The sequence below is a fragment of the Thalassophryne amazonica genome, chromosome 1 (genome assembly GCF_902500255.1).
Source record: "Thalassophryne amazonica chromosome 1, fThaAma1.1, whole genome shotgun sequence".
In the NCBI taxonomy this organism is placed as follows: domain Eukaryota; kingdom Metazoa; phylum Chordata; class Actinopteri; order Batrachoidiformes; family Batrachoididae; genus Thalassophryne; species Thalassophryne amazonica.
The window spans coordinates 50,715,635-50,735,213 of record NC_047103.1 but is presented as its reverse complement, the minus strand read 5'-3'; the positions used below and the strand labels follow the sequence as shown (position 1 = coordinate 50,735,213).

Genomic DNA, 19,579 nt, shown 5'->3' with positions numbered 1-19,579 from the left:
AGATGAATGCAGCAAAGTACAGACATCCTGGATGAAAACCTGCTCCAGAGCGCTCTTGACCTCAGACTGGGGTGACAGTTCATCTTTCAGCAGGACAATGACTCTAAGCACACAGCCAAGATATCAAACAAGTGGCTTCAGCACAACTTTGTAAATGTTCTTGAGTGGCCCAGCCAGAGCCCAGACCTGAATCTGATTGAACATCTCTGGAAAGATCTGAAAATGGCTGTGCACCAACACTCCCTATCCAGCCCAATGGAACTTAAAAGGTGCTGCAAAGAGGAATGGGCAAAACTGTCCAAAGATAGGTGAGCCAAGCTTGTTGCATCATATTCAAGAAGACCTAGTATTGAGCAAAGGGTGTGAATACTTATGTACATGCGATTTCTTCATTTCTATGTTTAATAAATTTGCAAATAAAATAAATAACTTTTTCATGTCATTATGGGGTGTTGGGGAGTAGAATTATGAGGGGAAAATAAATTTACTCTATTTTGGAATAAGGCTGCAACATAACACAATGTTGAAAAAGTGAAGCGCTGTAAATACTTTACGGATGCACCGTATATTTTCATTAACTGAAAGTGATGGATTTGAAGTTACCGTGTCGTAGAGTAACAGCGTTTTCACAAAGGAGCACAGCAATCACTGCGTCCTCCTCTAGTACATGTGATCTGAGGGACAGTCTGCAGTGGGCTTCAGCCAAAGAAATCCTGTACAATAAAAAGCAAAATCATGAAAATTCAGAAACAAATAATTGAATGTAATGAAACAGGTAAAGAGAGTTCATGTAAACGCATTTTTTCTCCTCTCCAACCCTCTTACTGAAAATGACATCATTGTTAACAAGAAACTATACTATAAGAAACTTGTCAACGCAATGATGAATGGTCATCTGAGGATGAACATAAATGACGGTGCACCATCGAGTGGATGAAAGTGGTATTACACAGGATGGGGACTTGTTTATAATAATCAAAATGGTGACATTTCATCACAGCGCTTACAGCAGTTTGACATTGGCCACAGACATCTTGACACCCTGATTCAGATGTGATCGGACCCTGCGGCTCGCCATGTAGTAACCATGGATCATCTTTTCTGCTCCAGGACTCATCTCCACTTGTAACCCCTGTGCATAAGCGACAAGCTACAAGACAGAAACTGAATTATAAGCTTAATCATATAAATCCGGATTGCAATTTTAATTAGAAAACATTGCAAAGCATTTTATAGCAGACTTTGGTTTGCTGACCTCCATGTAGTCTTGAGTAGTAAACTCCATGTAGGATGGGTAGAGGGGTTTTCTAGGATGTACTGCCTGATGAAGGGTGTGGACAGCCTGGGACAGCAGACACTGCTGTCCCACCGTATCCTGACACTGGATCAAGAAGCCAAACGCTTCTCCCAACTGAACTGACCCAGAACCCATTTCCTGCTCACAGAGAAGATTCAGGACTTTAGGGCCACTTCACACATAACACGATTGAAGCCGACTAGCACAGGAAGGAGGAATTGCATGCCATTTGTAAAAAATCGGAGCTGCCTCCAATGCCTTGTACACGTGTCATGACAACTATTCGTGCACACCAGTGGCTGAAAGACAGAGAGTGCCCTGTGAGAGCCTATTTGAGCCTTCTTGCAGTAGATGTCAACCAAATTCCAGGTGACACACATGAACATCCAGCACCACTCGCCTGAGACTACCCTAGTAACAGAGAACGGAAAGGGAACGTTAGACTTTGGTTCTCTAAAGGTTAGGTTATAACCAAACCAAAAGCTACCACTTAAAAACGTTCCCTTTGGTTACAGCAAAAACCAAACAAAGGCTAACGTTCCTTGAACTTTTAGGGAACCACCCATATGAAACATTAGCCAGTAGTTACACTGCTACCACCCCACAATGTTATGCTTAGTTGTTTTTCGGTTGTTTTGAGAACCAGTGCTGACAATTTTCCTTGATTTTTACACTAGGCCAGCCTAGTGTGACATTTTTAATTAACTTCTTATTATTCATTAATTGCTCATTATTATTGCACCAAAGTGCAAAGAGTAAAATACAAAATGTATGATATTTGTTTTAAATTCAGTGAAATGGAGACAAGCTACACAAACATGGGTCTACAAAGAATGCAATGCCATACAAAGGTAATTATGTTGTTTCATTCCAAATCTAGGGTGACCAGATTGTCCCACTTTGTGACCCAAATTGAGATGGTTTCTGGCATTGTTATTGACAGTCAGACTTCAGTGTTGAAATGCGTGTTTTAAAAATGCGTGTTTTAACCACACGTTTTTAAAACTGAAGCCTGACTGTTAATAACAGCTCCAGAAAACATCTCAATTTGGGGCACAAAGTGGGGTATCTGGTCACCCTAAAATGGGCCCATTTATTGTGTGTGTGTGTATGTGTGTGTGTGTGGTAGGCAGGAGTGCCTGATAATGCAAGTTTGGCTGCTATTAAGATTCCACATATTAAATGGCCGATTAGCTGGCCACTCAGTGGCGGGTCCTAGAGTGATTTACTCCCCGGGCGAAACCCCTGCGTGCCCCCCCCCCCCCCCCCCCCCCCCCCCCCCCCCCCCCCCCCCCCCCCCCCCCCCCCCCCCCCCCCCCCCCCCCCCCCCCCCCCCCCCCCCCCCCCCCACACACACACACTAAACTAGGCCACCACCTCCGCCCCACCACCCATGAAAACACTAACTTCGTCCAGAACACCCACAATCCCACAAATTAACTCACAACAGCTATTTTCAAGAACAAGTTTCCAGTTTTAATGACTACTGCAATAACAAACACAAATGAATTGGCACAGTCTAATGTGTCATCATCCATGGACTTATCTGCAATGATCTCTCAAAAGTTTGCAGGAGGGCATCATAATGTTTGCCACAGTGCTCACTATCCGTGATGTGAATTTCCATCGAGTAGGAGCATTTCTGGGCAACCTTGAGCAGCCTGCAGACTCAAGAAAAGACATCCTCTGTGGATTTGAGAAAAATGTGGCAAACCCAGAGAGTGATGCAAAAAATATTCTGCACTCAGATAAGCATTTAGCCCCCTGAGACAGAACCAGATTCAGTCTGTGTGCACAGCAATGCACAAACATTGCACTGGGGCTATTGCTTTAACTTTGGCCTGCAAACCATTGAGAGCTGAAGCCATGACAGCAGCCACAGCTTTTTCGTAAGGAAGACTATCAAATGGCTTCGCCAAAATCCGGTCCATAACATTCAAATTGTCCGCCATTATGTGCAGCTTGCTACCTAGCTAGCTCGCTAGCTGGGACTGGTGCGAGGCTAGTGTGAAGTTTGTCCGCCTGTGAGTGCTTTGTGACGGTGAAGGAGCTCAGCAGCACCCGCTGCTCGATAGGGACAGAAAGTGCGATAGAAGTCAGAAAGAGTGATAGAAGTCAGTCTCCAAACACAAGCAGCTACAAAAAACCCACCAGAAATAGAAGCTCGATTTGTCGCTAGTCGTTTTTAACAAAGAAAATGCCGCTAAGAGGATAAGGAAAGTCTCCAGTTCAACTCAGAAAAGGATGAAAATGCTCCAACGGATGTTTACACCAAAAGATCACTGATTCACTCATTTCACTGTCAATCAAAAAGGGATTCAGCCTCAGACAGATCATCCAATCATCATGCAGAAGCTGAGCGTCCGGGCCGGCCGAGGCCAGCCCACTGCCCCATAGACCCCCAGAGACGCTGAGCGTCCGATGGGAGGGACAAAGCCCAGCATTTATCCAATGACTCGTCTCGTTTCGCTGCAGTCTTTGCTTCGCTACTGCTAATGTGTGGAGGAGTTCCGCACGTCGCGGTGCAGCCGCTCGGCGCAAAGCAACGCTGTGATGAAGCCTCACGGGACATGTTCTGGCATGTCCAGCTCATGCACAATCACAATCGGATATTCACACAACTGGAAAACAACCGGAATCCGTCTGAAATCCACCTGAAAGCTGTCCTGAGAGACCAACACCGAGGTGGTTTTGTCCCGTGTAATGAACGACTCCGTGGCGCGTCCCTCCGCTTTTTTTTCCATGAAAAAAACTCCTGTAACAGTGGAATGTGCCGGAAAAAGTGCTGATGTCCACATCTTCTGCCTTTTTGTGAAAGTCAGACGAGGGTCCCGGATCAACAAAGCTTTCACGTTGGAAATGATCTGGTTGTTCCAGCGGGGTGTCAGCCTGTCGATGGGGACTGGGAGCGCGCCGCGCTCTCAGCAGTTGTGGGCCGTCCTTAAAGGGGCAGTAACACCCCGTAATCTGTTTAATCCACATAAAATCGTCCCTGAAAGCCATATTAATTTTTCGAACGGTGTCCACCTGGAGGTCTCAAACAGTTTCTGGAAAAAAACTGATGCAGCAAAGATCCAAATCGTTCAGACATTTATCGCAATAAAAAATAGACGAGAGGGGTGGACCACACCTCACTCAAAGCCTGCTCACAGGCGAATGACGCAACCGACAGACATGAAAAAACTCACGCATGCGCACGAGGGTTCAAGCTTGTCTGACGCAATCACACGTGATTCAAATCCATATGGTTTTTTAAAAAAATAATAAGGTCGGATACTTTTCTAACAGACCTCGTATACATGTCGAAAGTTGTATGAAGTCAAGTAGACTGCAATAAAAAGAAAAATGTGGATGTCTCAATAAGTAGCCTATTCCAAACTGAGTTTTAAATTCACACAAAAATAACTAGACCATGAGCCATTATGCTAATACATACTTGCCATTCACAGGTAAATGGCTGGGCTATTAAGGCCAATTATGTGTGCATTCTGGCTTTTTGGAACTGGTTTGACCAGTTTTTGTTTTTGTAACAGACAAAGCAGCTACAGCAACACTTTGCAAGTCCAATAGATTGCCTTGCTGGCTGATTGGCCACCAGGTTGCCTGACATGGTGGGGGGTGTGGCTGTGAAGACATGGATAATTGGGTTGATCGCAATGAACAGAATCAATTGCCTTCGGACACAGAGAGCACCTTTTGGATTCTGCTTGACGACAAGACCTGGGATTCACTCTTGAAAAGGTAACATTCATTTTTGTTGACTAGTTAAAGGTGCACTGTGTAGGATGGTGGCCAGAGTAGGTATACTATGGCAACTATGGCATACTATGCTCATTGAAACTGTGCTGCCTATTGCCAAATTTGATCTTTTCATGAACATTTACTAAATAATAAACTAATATTTTCTAGTATGACCAAAGTACAGTAAGTATTGGAGCTAAAAATGTCTATTTCTAGAAATTCAAAATGGCAGCCATGGAGAAGATCCACCTTTTCATGTACGAAAAGTGCAATTTTCCCAGTCAGAATTTGATGGTGGTGGCAAGTATTCGTGAAGTGATTGGGCAGCATGAATTCTAGAAAGAAACTGCTAAAAATATTACACAGTGCACCTTTAAAGACTAGCTTATATACACTGTCACAGGCTGGAACTTCACTGCTCTTTTGCAGTATTGTTCCTTGTGAATCTTTACAAATTTGATCAATGTTAAAGGGTGGCACAATAGGCTTGAAATTTTTAAATGGCAGTAAAGGCGTTTTTAGCCAAATCAGTGAAATGTGTGTTTTTGGACTATTTTGATCAAAAGTAGTTCTGAGAACCATTTGGCAGAATGCTCCAGTTGTCTTTCCACGTCCCCAGATTTGAAATCCCTAGTGCATGTATTTGCAGCCTTCCTTTAGCAAGGTTTTAGCCATATGCAGTAATCCTTTAGCCATGTTTTGGGTGCTTGATGTTCTGGGGAAGTGGAAAGACAACTGGATCATTCTTCCAAATGTCTTTATTACTAGCTTTGATCAAAACAGCCTCAAAACAAACTTTGCTCAGATAAAAACACCCATTCACTGCAATTCATAATTTTAAGCTTACTGTGTAACATTCAATTTAACATGAATTGAATTTGCTAGAAATCTGCAAGGAAATTATGGTAGTGCAAGGAACAATACTGCAAGAGCAAAGTGGGGTTTTGCAAAGTTGTAATTTTCAAGGGGCATTTGATGCAGCCTAATCTATATTGGTCTGTTAGACCATTGTTTTGTTACACATTGGTTTTGCTTTCCTGCTCAACTGAATGCAATGCTACGGTCATATGTCACACACATTCTTACCTCATCCCCAATTTAATCCTGTGTGTATTTTTGTCAAGTGCAAGTATGGTTGCAAACTGAAACACTGTGTTTAAATTTATGTTGGTGCTGTAATGTTGTATTTAAATTTTCCCAGTTTTTCATTGTACAGGTACACATTGTTTGCATTGTATTGCATGGTATTGCATTGCAGATAATGAGTTCAAAGACGCTGGCCAGACAGACCTACACAAAGGAATGGAAGAGGGCGCGGCGAGAAGTGTTGAATGTGCGAGCACTGGTGCGTGCCCAGCTGGATGCAGGAGATGCAGCAAACAGGGCAGAGGAGTCTGCACGAGCTGCAGGAAGCAGGGATAGCGCAATTGCAGTGGTGCCATCCACATGACTAGAGACGACTGCTCAAGTAAGCGGTTTATAGTTTTTCTTTCTCTTTTTATTTTAGAGTTTTTTTTTCCACCACACTGATTTCACATATGATTTTCTTTTTTTTTTTTGACCAAACGGGGGGCTTACAGTGCTCGTGGACAAACGTGAACGTCCGTAAGCGGGTGATGAACCTTGCTGCGCCCAACATCAGCTGGGCGAAACATCCTATTAGGAAGTATGGCACACAACAGGTGAGCTATCTTTGCTATGCACTATATTGAAAAGATTCATAATTTTTTCTATGCATGGAAATGCAGCTTTGTTCTTCTACTTGCTCAAAAATCATCTCCTTACACAGATAACTACGAGCTGGCAGACAAGAAATGTCTGCAATACATGGAGAATTCATGCCCAGAGACTGATGATGGCACAGCCAATAACGGAAAAAAGATGTGCGCAGGCCTCCCCGGCATATTCCCTCCAGTGAGGGTAAGGCCTCTTCAGTACAGACTGAATTATGTACACAATTCAATATTTGTTTCCCTGTCAGTACAAATTATGGTCTTTCTTTGCAGATGAATCGCCTCCACAGCCAAGGAAGCAGGCCAGGACTGTGGGTCCATGTGAAAGCCCAGTGGGTAAGTGTGTCGAATCATCTTACGTAGCTTGGTGCCAATATCTTTGCAGACTAACCCAATGCATGTTATCTGACTAATCTAATTGGTGCTTCGTTTTCTTTTCAGATCTACACATGCCTCCACCACCATCATGTAAGCTTTTTTCCAGTTGTGTGATGTATTAGCATGGGTTTCTGTTTTGAAATTACATTCATAAGAATCCCACCATAAAATAAATGACATTTGTGTCATCTTTCTATTCAGATGTGCCAATGCCTCACAGCCGTGTAGCCGCCAGTCCCTCAACCCATGCACCCAGCCGTCGGATATTGGAAGACTCATACACTGAGGAAACAAACATCATCCCAGGCAGTTGAGTATATTTGCTTTGAATTTTATATTTACTATCTGATTACAAGTTCCTAACAAGAAAGCAAACACTAACAATTTTCTTTTCAAAAACTTCAGGAATGACCCATGGCGAAGAGGAGGGGGCTTCAGGCATGGCTGTCCTAATAAAGCGTAAGTACTTCATACACACTTGATGCCACACAGGAAAAGTGTATTGGGTATAAAACTACAATGAATTTCATCTCAATTCTACCTTTAGTCATGGAGGAAACAAAGAGGCTCCTATTGAGAACAACAGATGATTCAAAAAGTAGAAGTAAGTACTATATACACACATTTTCACATATCACAAGTATATTAAGTTCAAAAACTAATATGAATTCTATCACAAATTCACCTAGCAATGGAAAGAGCACATGGGGCGTATGACAAGGAGGATGGAGGCTATGAAAGGAGGATGGAGGGTATGGAGAAGGAAGTCCGAGACGTTGGAGGCTGCTGTGGTCTCAAACCCGCCTCAGCCTCCTCTGCAGGAAGAGGTGCTGTTGGGTCAATGCAGCACAGTGGAGGAGCTGGAGGAGCTAGACAGGAGTCTGACTCAACCAGACAGAAGGAACCAAATGGTAATTAATTGGTCATATTATATATGAAAATGTATGTATTGCATGTAATGTATTTGATTTGGACTAATGAAAGTAGACCACATAAGCTCTCCACATTCGTTTTGTATTTAATTTCATCGTTTGTTTGTTTTTGTAGAAACCGGGCCGCGTCGCCGTATTCTACGCCAGGTGGCAACAACCACGTCCTTGGGCAGTACAGCCTGAGGGGGAGGAGAGCAAAAAAGGCGTTCCAGAACCTGGCCTTTGCAAGTTATAACGGGTACGTTTAACGGGTATATTTTACAATCAGTGTTATGCCAAGTTTGATTGAGATTTAAATGTGTAACTTTTTTAAACTTCCATTTGTAGAGGCCTGCGTGCAGAACTTCCCTGTCATGAAGGTAGCGGATATTGAGGAGTGCATTGGGCATGGACTGAAGTTTGCACCACGCAGACGGTAAATTAAACTTCAGTCTGTCTTTTATCAATCGCTGAATAGTCACAATAATTAAATGAAACGTTGGCACTAAGTGGTTTTTAAACTTTTTGTTTCTTATTCTTTTTAGGTAAGCTGGTCCTCAAGACTGAAAACGCACACCAAAATTTGCACCCGCACCCATTTTTGCCATTTTTATTCTTATTTTTTGTATTTTATTTATATTATATTTTTTTTTGCCTTGATTGCATTTTATTACAAAATAGTATTATAATGTTGCACAGTTGTTATCCATGTTGTATTCCTGATATTTTTCTATTAAACATTCTCTCATCCTCAAGACTGAAAACGCACACAAATTATATGTGTGGCCATTCACGCTGTCAGCACGAAAATAGTGAGTAGACGATCACTTTCGAGCTGGATATGAAATTTGTCTAAGTGCCCCCATGAGTGTGGCGTTGCAAAGCAACACACGTGGCGTGTGCGTGTGTCACCCCCCCCAACACACACACAAACACGTGACATGCAGGGGGAGCGCACAGCGCACCTCGGCAGACTGCTCCATGTAACACGGACATTTAGACCACGTAGCACGTGATCTGAATGTCACAAGTGTACAGCCCGACACGCTGTGTCCCGGCAGACCAGGACTATGACAATATGACAAGGCAACATAACCACAAATACGCCACTTTCAGTCCGTATCACCAAAAAATATGCCATAACAAATGTCGTTTTGTCAGTGTTTTACGGTGCTTTTTTCTCTGCCTCTTTTTTTAAAAATAGGTTTATCTCCTTGTTGATTTTAGAGATTTTACGCTCCTGTTATGAGACAGTGATTGTAGCACGGTGGTAAAGTTTCCATCTGGTAATCAGAGCTTTTGTAAATTGCAGGTTTGAATCCCCTGAGTGCCATTTATTTTGTATTTAACCAGGGTTATTTAACCACAGGATTGTGTATTGCATCCCCTTTATTTATATCAACCCAGTGATATTCACAAATTATACAGCTGGTTTTATTTTATTCTTCTCCACATCAGCAGCACGATGTGGTGCGACACGTTCCAGCTGCTCGCACTGTGTTTGTGCATGCACGCGATGATTCCTGGTTCCCAATTTTGTGTTTGATTCATGGATTTTATTCCAGTTTCTGCTTCTTTCGTGTTATGTGTGAAGGGGCCCTTAGAAAACTGCGCTGGTGTTATCAAAGCATTAATATGCCAACATACTATACTGGCTTGAACAACACTAGTTTAAGTCAAATTGTGCATACAAACTGCAGTTACCTGTCCTCTGCAGAATAGTCGTATGCTATTTTTGATAATTCATCCACCACACGGCACATGTCTACGGGATACATGGGCAAAATCAAGTTGTTCTTTTGCTCAATGTGGTGCATCAAACTTCACCACAGGGTTTGTCCTTGTTACATGCTCTACTGTGCCCTCCAAAAGTATTGGAACACTTGGTATTTCACACATTTTAATTTGTTTATGCCATTTCAAACACAAAAATAAAAAAAATTCTAAAATTATCTTCCTTAAACTGAAAGCAAATTTCTACAACTTGATATAAATTAATTAAAAATATAACAGCCAAGATGATGGGTTGCATAAGTAATGTAACGCTGTGATATAATATCTGTAAATAGTTAGTTTATTGTGATTTTTTTTCAGACAAGTCAGGTGATGGACACGAACATTTCCAAGTCACTGAATATGTCTTGGAGTTTATTTACATCAGTTATTAAGAAGTAAAAACAATATGACACTCTGTGGTAAATCTGTGTGGAGTAGATAGTTTTCAAAAATTGATACCCCCGTCACACAAAGCCAGAATCACACAGAATGGCGTCAGAATGACGAATCGGGGCACATTCGAAAATTGTCGAGTTTCAGTTCCAAAACGTTCAGACAGCCATCTGTGACAGTCCACATAGTTGGTCAAAATTGGCTGGTTGCCCCGAGTGTGATGCACATGTTTAAAACCCCACTGTCGAGGGGAACACCTATCTGACGGCGGTCCATGCACAATCTGAGGACCATCTAACCGCAATTTACATATTCTGATAGCTACAATTTGCCAGAAGATACATATGAGATGCAAGCCTAGATTTGATGTACTGGTGAAAGAAAACACTCCTTTATACCTCGTCACCATGAAGGCGTATAACTGGATACAAAATGCAAAACATGCCCTGTGCACATTTTCTCCAATCACAGCTACAGAAGCCTATAACTTCTGGGTTGTCTGGGTGCCTTGGTGGCTTTCCTCACTCTTCTCTTTCTTGCACAGTCCAGTTTTTGTAGAACTATCTGCCCAATACAGATTTACCATAGAGTACCATACTGTTAATATTTCTTCATAATTGATGTAAATAAAGTCGAAGACATATTCAAGGACTTAGAAATGTTTGTGTATCCATCCCCTGACTTATCTCAAGAAAACTGGCAATATAACTGATTATTTTCAGGTGTTATACCAAAGTGTTCCATTACTTTTGCAACCCATCATCTTGGCTTTAATATTTAAATTAATTTATATCAAGTTGTAGACATTTGCTTTCAGTTTGAGTTTAAGAAAGATACTTTTATAATTTTTTATTATTTTTATTTTTTTGTATTTGAAATGGCATAAACAAACTAAAATGTGTGAAATACCAAGTGTTCCAATACTTTTTGAGGGCATTGTATTTACTGTTCAAGCTCTTTCCCATTATCAATGCAGTAAATAACAGCATGTAATGCATCATCCTACCGCTGTTCCAAGCATATCACAGTCCGCCCTGCTAGATCGTGGAGAGACATCTGTGGAGTCTGTCAAGGCCCAGAAGCTGCAGTGGACTGGAAATGACAGCTGCTGGTCAACATCCTCACCATATCTCTTTCCTGGGATGAACATGGACAGTGTGCGGCTCTCTAGAACTGCCAGAACAGAAACACAGCTCAATTGCTGTCTCCATATTCTGTATATTGACTTTATATTGACTATGTATTTATATTATATTGATATTGTATATTACACAGTCTTTAACTTAAGGGCATTAGTTTGTGCAACTTATGCAACACACCAACAAAGGTACGAGTATATTAGTTCTCGCAAACCTTTAATGGTCATTCAAACCAAATTAAAATCTCAAGTTCTGTGTACTGAAAATACATTTATTACCCTGAGCGCCAGCAAAGAGGTGAAGCAGGATTTTGTAATTGACTGTGTGTGTCTGTCTGTGAACAAGATAACAATAACAACAACAAAAACAGATGGATGAATTTTCATCAAACTTCGTGGGAATATTACTTGGGCAGATATCTCAAGATGATTAACTTTTGGAGCGGATCCGACAAAGGGCAAGGTCAAAGTCAACAAAAACATGGTGCTCGAAAAATATTTTCTGCTATATCTACACAACCAGTAGGGCTACAGAGATGATCTGAAGTTTGGTGATTCACAAATTATTTGTGATTGATTTGATATGAGTTGTGAAGAGGTCACAAAAGGAAGTGGAGGTTTTGCATCAACCCTCTGATGCCTGTCATTACACTAAAAATTATATGATGAGTAGTAAAACTTTGGTAATATTGCATAGTTTTTTAATCCCTTCCTCACACTATCCCCATATTATTATGTCCACCAAAGACATAATAAAATCATCAGCGTTTGTTTATTTGTCTGTCTCTCTGTCTTTTAGCAGGATTACGTCAAAACTGCTGCATGTATTTTGACAAAATTTTTACCACGTACAGATATTAGGGCATGAAAGACTCCATTAAATTTTAGAGGTGATCTGACTCTGAATTCTGGATCAAGATTTCACTTTATATAGGCTTTGAAGTATTACAATAAAACTACTTAACAGATTCTCACCAAATGTACACCACAGACTGATTAGGGCATAGAAGACTCCATTGAATTTTGGAGGTGATCCGGATCTGCATTCTGGCTCAGGATTTCACTTTATAGGCTTTTAAGGATTACATCAAAACTACTTCATGGATTCTCACCAAATTTCCACCACAGATACATATTGGGGCATGGAAAACTCCACTGAATTTTGGAGGTGATCCAGATCTCGACTGGCGGACGTCAGAAATCTCTGATTGCTCTTGTTTATATTGAGCATCACCCATGAGCAATTTGTGGTTCAGTGTCTCATACAAGAGTAGCCAGAGAGCAATCAACCAACATTTTGATGTATAGACAACCTGCTTTACTACTTCAGCTACAGCTGCACAAACAAACAGAGGTAGAACATTCATCAAAACATTTATCCATCTATCCATTTCCTATTCCTTATCCTGTTAAGGGTACTGGCTAGGGTGGTAGAGAAGATTTCCATGAACTTAAAGTTTGTCTGAGCAATCCCTAATTGTCCAATATTCCTGTCCTTGAACAAAACACCCCTTTGCTGTAATTTCTCCTATTCCCAACCAAAAAAATATTAGTGTTTGTGTGACGAAAGGGTCAAAACAATTTGCAATACTACTACAGTTTATTTTCAAGAAACATTATTTTAAGCTAATTGAAACTGATGTTTGAGTGGCTATGACTCAGCTTCAAGCTGGCTAATTTTAATATGTCACTGAGTAAATTTATTAACCTAAATTGATCCAACAGATGTCCTTCAATTTGGTCTTTGTAACTGATTGCTTTATTTTTTTATTTTTACCTGAGGCCATCAAAATATGGTCCTCGGGTACTGTGAAGGCTTTGCGTCCGTCCATCCGTCTGTGCTCAGCAAAAGTCCATTCCTATTACTGCATGGTTTTCAAATTCACAGGGAACATTCTTGGGACACAGTCCTTGGACAAGTTCAAAGATGGCTGACCTTGACCTATTTTAAGAGGTTAAAAACTCTGTTTCCTATTTTTATGCTACGAAACATGCAAATCTTTTTTTTTAAGGATGGAGGGGGGTGACAGCACCATGACATCATTAGCTGGTCTCTCTGACGCTCCAAAACCGCTTTGTTTCTGGCTAAATATAACACGTTTCTCATACATTATGTAAACGTTACAGAGAAATAAACACTTCTAAAACTGAAAATGATGTTTTTATACCCTGATAACACCTCAAGTGATTTACAAGACATCTCATGGACGGGCCTGGTGATGTCACTGGCTGGTCTAGCTACCTGCTAACTGTGCTTTGTTTCTGTGTAAATATAACCTCTTTGTCATACATTATGTAAAGGCTAGCGACAAACACTTCTAAAACTGAAAACAGTTTTTGTAACCTGATAACACTGTTGTGTGGGCCGCCCGAAGAGGAGGTACTGCTGGCCAACACCAGAGGGCGCCCTGTCTGAAGGCGGACTTCAGGCACCAGAGGGCGCAGTCGCCTCCCAAGAGCAACCAGGAGCACTGGGATGACAGCTGTCGTAACCTTCTGAATACTTACAGCTTGGAGCTGGTTTTGTGGGAATTTGGAGGAGGTGGCGTTTCCACTCCTAAATTTCCTGAGTATTACATAAGGCACTGCACGTATTCAGTTTTCCTGCTACCTGGGAGTGGAGGACTTTTCCCTCAGGAAAGAACTGTGATTTTGCTGACTGTTTACTGGGTGTTCGCACACCCACCATAACCTGTTTGTTCTTCCCGCCAGCAGTACCAGATTTGACAGCTGGAGGCAGTGGCCACCTGGAGACTCAGGACTTGGTGGCTCCGGTGTTTTGCAGGTCTCCGTTGGCAGTGGAAGCCGTGTGAGGCCCGGCTCTTCTCTGGACAGGCGTCTCCTATCCTCGAGCCTGCCCACACGTCACCTGTGATTTCATTGACTGTTACCTAAAGAGCTTAGGATCCTCGGTCCCACCCGGTGTGACAGCTAAAGAGGAGGTTCAAATCCCTCCCAATCTTGCGGTGGTGCCAGCCGAGTACCACGACTTTGCTGACGTCTTCAGCAAAGATCTGGCACTCACGCTGCCCCCGCACCGTCCGTACGATTGTGCCATTGATTTGATCCCGGGCGTCGAGTACCCGTCCAGCAGACTGTACAACCTCTCACATCCGGAGCGCAAATCAATGGAGACCTACATCCGGGACTCTTTAGCTGCCGGGTTGATCTGGAACTCCACCTCCCCGATGGGTGCTGGTTTCTTTTTTTGGGCAAGAAAGACGGCGGACTCCGTCTATGCATTGACTACAGAGGGCTGAACGAAATCACGGTTCGCAACTGATACCCGCTACCTCTGTTGGATTCAGTGTTCACGCCCTTGCATGGAGCCCAAATCTTCACAAAGTTGGATCTTAGGAATGCATATCACCTGGTTCGGATCCGGAAGGGAGACGAGTGGAAGACGGCATTCAACACCCCGTTAGGTCACTTTGAGTACCTGGTCATGCCGTTCGGCCTCACAAATGCGCCCGCGACGTTCCAAGCCTTGGTAAATGATGTCTTGCAGGACTTTCTGCATCGGTTCGTCTTTGTATACCTGGATGATATTCTTATCTTCTCCCCGGATCCTGAGACCCATGTCATGCATGTACGTCAGGTCCTGCAGCGGTTATTGGAGAACCGGTTGTTTGTGAAGGGTGAGAAGTGTGAGTTCCACCGCACTTCTTTGTCCTTCCTGGGGTTCATAATCTCCTCCAACTCCGTCGCCCCTGATCCAGCCAAGGTAGCGGCGGTGAGAGAATGCCCCCAACCAACAAGCCATAGGAAACTGCAACAGTTCCTCGGCTTTGCGAATTTCTGTCGGAGGTTCATAAAGGGCTATAGCCAGGTGGTTAGTCCCCTGACGGCCCTAACCTCCCCTAAAGTCCCCTTCACCTGGTCGGATCAGTGCAAAGCCGCGTTTAGGGAGTTGAAACACTGGTTCTCGACTGCACCAGTTCTGGTGCAGCCCGATCCTAACCACCAGCTCATAGTTGAAGTGGATGCCTCTGACTCAGGGATAGAAGCCGTGCTGTCCCAGAGTAGGGAGTCCGACAAGGTCCTCCACCCTTGTGCCTATTTTTCCCGCAGGTTGACCCCGGCTGAAAGGAACTACGACGTCGGCAATTGGGAACTCCTGGCGGTGAAAGGGCCCTTGAGGAGTGGAGACACCTGTTGGAGGGAGCAGCGGTACCATTTACGGTTTTCACAGACCATCGGAACCTGGAATACATCCGGACCGCCAAGCGTCGGAACCCCAGGCAAGCCCGCTGGTCACTGTTCTTCGGTCGTTTTGACTTCCAGATCACGTACCGCCCCGGGACCAAGAACCAACGGTCCGATGCGCTGTCCCGGTGCACGAAGAGGAAGTCGGAACAGAGCTGTCAGATCCACCGGACACCATCATACCCAGAGTCCGCTATCGTGGCCACCCTCACCTGGGCCCTGAGGCCCTGGCACGGAACCCGGACCCGGGAACTGGATCCAAGAACAAACTGTACGTCCCACCAGAGGCCAGGGCTGGAGTCCTGTCACGGTTCTAAGCTCTCCTGCCACCCAGGGGTGCAAAAAACCGTGGCAGTGGTCCGGCAGCGCTTCTGGTGGGCGTCTATGGAGGCCGACGTCCGGGAGTATGTCCAGGCCTGTACCATCTGTGCCAGGGGAAAGGCGGATCATAAAAAAGGACAAGGACTCCTCCAGCTGCTGCCTGTGCCTCATCGCCCCTGGTCCCACATCGGCCTGGACTTCGTCACGGGCCTCCCACCGTCCCAGGGCATGACGACCATCTTAACGATAGTGGACCGGTTCTCCAAGGCGGCCCACTTCGTGGCCCTCCGGAAGCTCCCGACGGCCCAGGAGACAGCAGACCTCCTGGTTCACCATGTTGTACGTCTGCATGGGATCCCGAACGACATCGTCTCAGATCGTGGTCCTCAGTTCTCCTCACAGGTCTGGAGGAGTTTCTGCAGGGAACTGGGGGCCACCGTGAGCCTCTTGTCTGGGTACCATCCCCAAACAAACGGACAGGCAGAGTGGGCAAACCAGGAAGTGGAGCAGGCCCTCCGCTGCGTGACCTCCGCGCACCCGACGGCCTGGAGCAACCATCTGGCCTGGATCGAGTACGCTCATAACAGCCAAGTGTCCTCTGCTACCGGCCTCTCCCCGTTTGAGGTGTGCTTGGGGTACCAGCCCCCATTGTTCCCGATTGTGGAGGGAGAGGTCGGTGTGCCCTCGGTCCAGGCCCACCTACGGAGGTGCCATCAGGTGTGGAACACGGCCCGCTCTGCCCTGCTAAAGGACCGGGCGAGGGCCAAGGCCCATGCAGACCGCAGGCGTTCCCCGGCGCCTGCATACCAGCCCGGGTAGGAGGTGTGGCTTTCAACCAAGGACATTCCCCTGCAAGTGGACTCCTCCAAGCTGAAGGGCCGCTTCATCGGACCATTCAAGATCCTCAAGGTCCTCAGCCTGGCCACAGTGAAGCTGCAGCTGCCAGTTTCACTGTGGATCCACCCAGTATTCCATGTCTCCCGGATTAAACCACTCCACACCTCAACCCTCTGCACCCCCGGACCGGCGCCACCTCCTGCCCAGATCATCGACGGGGAGCCTGCATGGACGGTTCGCAGGCTCCTGGACGTCTGTTGAAAGGGCCGGGGGTTTCTATCTGGTGGACTGGGAGGGTTACGGACCTGAAGAGCGCTCCTGGGTGAAGAGGAGCTTCATCCTGGACCCGGCCCTCCTGGCCCATTTCTACAACCGACATCCCGACAAGCCTGGTCGGGCGCCAGGAGGCGCCCGTTGAGGGGGGGGTCCTGTTGTGTGGGCCGCCCGAAGAGGAGGTACTGCTGGCCAACACCAGAGGGCGCCTGCCTGAAGGTGGGCTTCAGGCACCAGAGGGCGCAGTCGCCTCCCAAGAGCAACCAGGAGCACCGGGATGACAGCTGTCACTCATTACCATCATCACCACCGGGATGACAGCTGTCACTCATTGCCATCATCACCACCTTCCTACATAAGCCGGGCAGTGACTCCACCTCCCTGCCGAGATATCAGCTTACCCGACAGGTAAACCTCTCAGCCGTCTCTGTGCCGTACGCACATAATTGCTTCTGAACTCTTTGCAGTCGTAACCTTCTGAATACTTACAGCTTGGAGCTGGTTTTGTGGGAATTTGGAGGAGCTGGCGTTTCCACTCCTAAATTTCCTGAGTATTACATAAGGCACTGCACGTATTCAGTTTTCCTGCTACCTGGGAGTGGAGGACTTTTCCCTCAGGAAAGAACTGTGATTTTGCTGACTGTTTACTTCGCACACCCCCACCTGTTTGTTCTTCCCGCCAGCAGTACCAGATCTGACAGCTGGAGGCAGTGGCCACCTGGAGACTCAGGACTTGGTGGCTCCGGTGTGTTGCAGGTCTCCGTTGGCAGTGGAAGCCGTGTGGGGCCCGGCTCTTCTCTGGACAGGCGTCTCCTATCCTCGAGCCTGCCCACACGTCACCTGTGATTTCATTGACTGTTACCTAAAGAGCAGCATCTGTATTCCGTTGTGCACATTTCACAACATTAAATTGTTATATTTTGGCATTTCCATTGTCCGTTCATTTACGTCCCCTGTTGTGGGTCTGTGTCATTACACTTTCACAACAAACACCTCAGAATTGATTTACAAGACAACTTACGGACTTAAGAATACACACGCATCAGACGTGGTCAAAGCTAACTTCCACCCTTTTCAAAAGCTTATGTATGTGCACACGCATGCCTTCCTGCAGATGCCGTTAAAACGTAAATAAAATATTGTTTTATGATTGACTGATTGAGTTTATTCTGCAACATCATATAAACATACAGAGGTGAATGTATCAATGATACACTGATAACACAATAAAGCATAACACTTACTTCCAATCAATCAATCAATTTTTTTATAGCGCCAAATCACCACAAACAGTTGCCCCAAGGCGCTTTATATTGTAAGGCAAGGCCATCCAATAATTATGTAAAACCCCAACGGTCAAAACGAGCCCCTGTGAGCAAGCACTTGGCTACAGTGGGAAGGAAAAACTCCCTTTTAACAGGAAGAAACCTCCAGCAGAACCAGGCTCAGGGAGGGGCAGTCTTCTGCTGGGACTGGTTGGGGCTGAGGGAGAGAACCAGGAAAAAGACATGCTGTGGAGGGGAGCAGAGATCGATCACTAATGATTAAATGCAGAGTGGTGCATACAGAGCAAAAAGAGAAAGAAACAGTGCATCATGGGAACCCCCAGCAGTCTACGTCTATAGCAGCATAACTAAGGGATGGTTCAGGGCCACCTGATCCAGCCCTAACTATAAGCTTTAGCAAAAAGGAAAGTTTTAAGCCTAATCTTAAAAGTAGAGAGGGTGTCTGCCCCTGATCTGAATTGGGAGCTGGTTCCACCGGAGAGGAGCCTGAAAGCTGAAGGCTCTGCCTCCCATTCTACTCTTACAAACCCTAGGAACTACAAGTAAGCCTGCAGTCTGAGAGCGAAGCGCTCTATTGGGGTGATATGGTACTACGAGGTCCCTAAGATAAGATGGGACCTGATTATTCAAACCTTATAAGTAAGAAGAAGAATTTTAAATTCTATTCTAGAATTAACAGGAAGCCAATGAAGAGAGGCCAATATGGGTGAGATATGCTCTCTCCTTCTAGTCCCCGTCAGTACTCTAGCTGCAGCATTTTGAATTAACTGAAGGCTTTTTAGGGAACTTTTAGGACAACCTGATAATAATGAATTACAATAGTCCAGCCTAGAGGAAATAAATGCATGAATTAGTTTTTCAGCATCACTCTGAGACAAGACCTTTCTAATTTTAGAGATATTGCACAAATGCAAAAAAGCAGTCCTACATATTTGTTTAATATGCGCTTTGAATGACATATCCTGATCAAAAATGACTCCAAGATTTCTCACAGTATTACTAGAGGTCAGGGTAATGCCATCCACAGTAAGGATCTGGTTAGACACCATGTTTCTAAGATTTGTGGGGCCAAGTACAATAACTTCAGTTTTATCTGAGTTTAAAAGCAGGAAATTAGAGGTCATCCATGTCTTTATGTCTGTAAGACAATCCTGCAGTTTAGCTAATTGGTGTGTGTCCTCTGGCTTCATGGATAGATAAAGCTGGGTATCATCTGCGTAACAATGAAAATTTAAGCAATACCGTCTAATAATACTGCCTAAGGGAAGCATGTATAAAGTGAATAAAAT

General features: G+C 44.6%; 1 protein-coding gene across 1 annotated transcript in view; it reads right to left on the bottom strand.

Annotated features, from left to right (window-relative positions):
- Positions 1-19,579, bottom strand: part of LOC117527161 (minichromosome maintenance domain-containing protein 2-like) — a 38,250-nt gene that overhangs the window by 4,462 nt on the left and 14,209 nt on the right. The window contains exons 8-13 of the mRNA XM_034189762.1: positions 13,488-13,508; positions 11,856-11,869; positions 11,236-11,402; positions 1,256-1,435; positions 1,008-1,150; positions 604-713 (exon numbers count right to left, since the gene is read on the bottom strand). Of these exons, the coding sequence (XP_034045653.1) occupies positions 604-713; positions 1,008-1,150; positions 1,256-1,435; positions 11,236-11,402; positions 11,856-11,869; positions 13,488-13,508 (635 nt within the window). The remainder of the gene's footprint in view (positions 1-603; positions 714-1,007; positions 1,151-1,255; positions 1,436-11,235; positions 11,403-11,855; positions 11,870-13,487; positions 13,509-19,579) is intronic.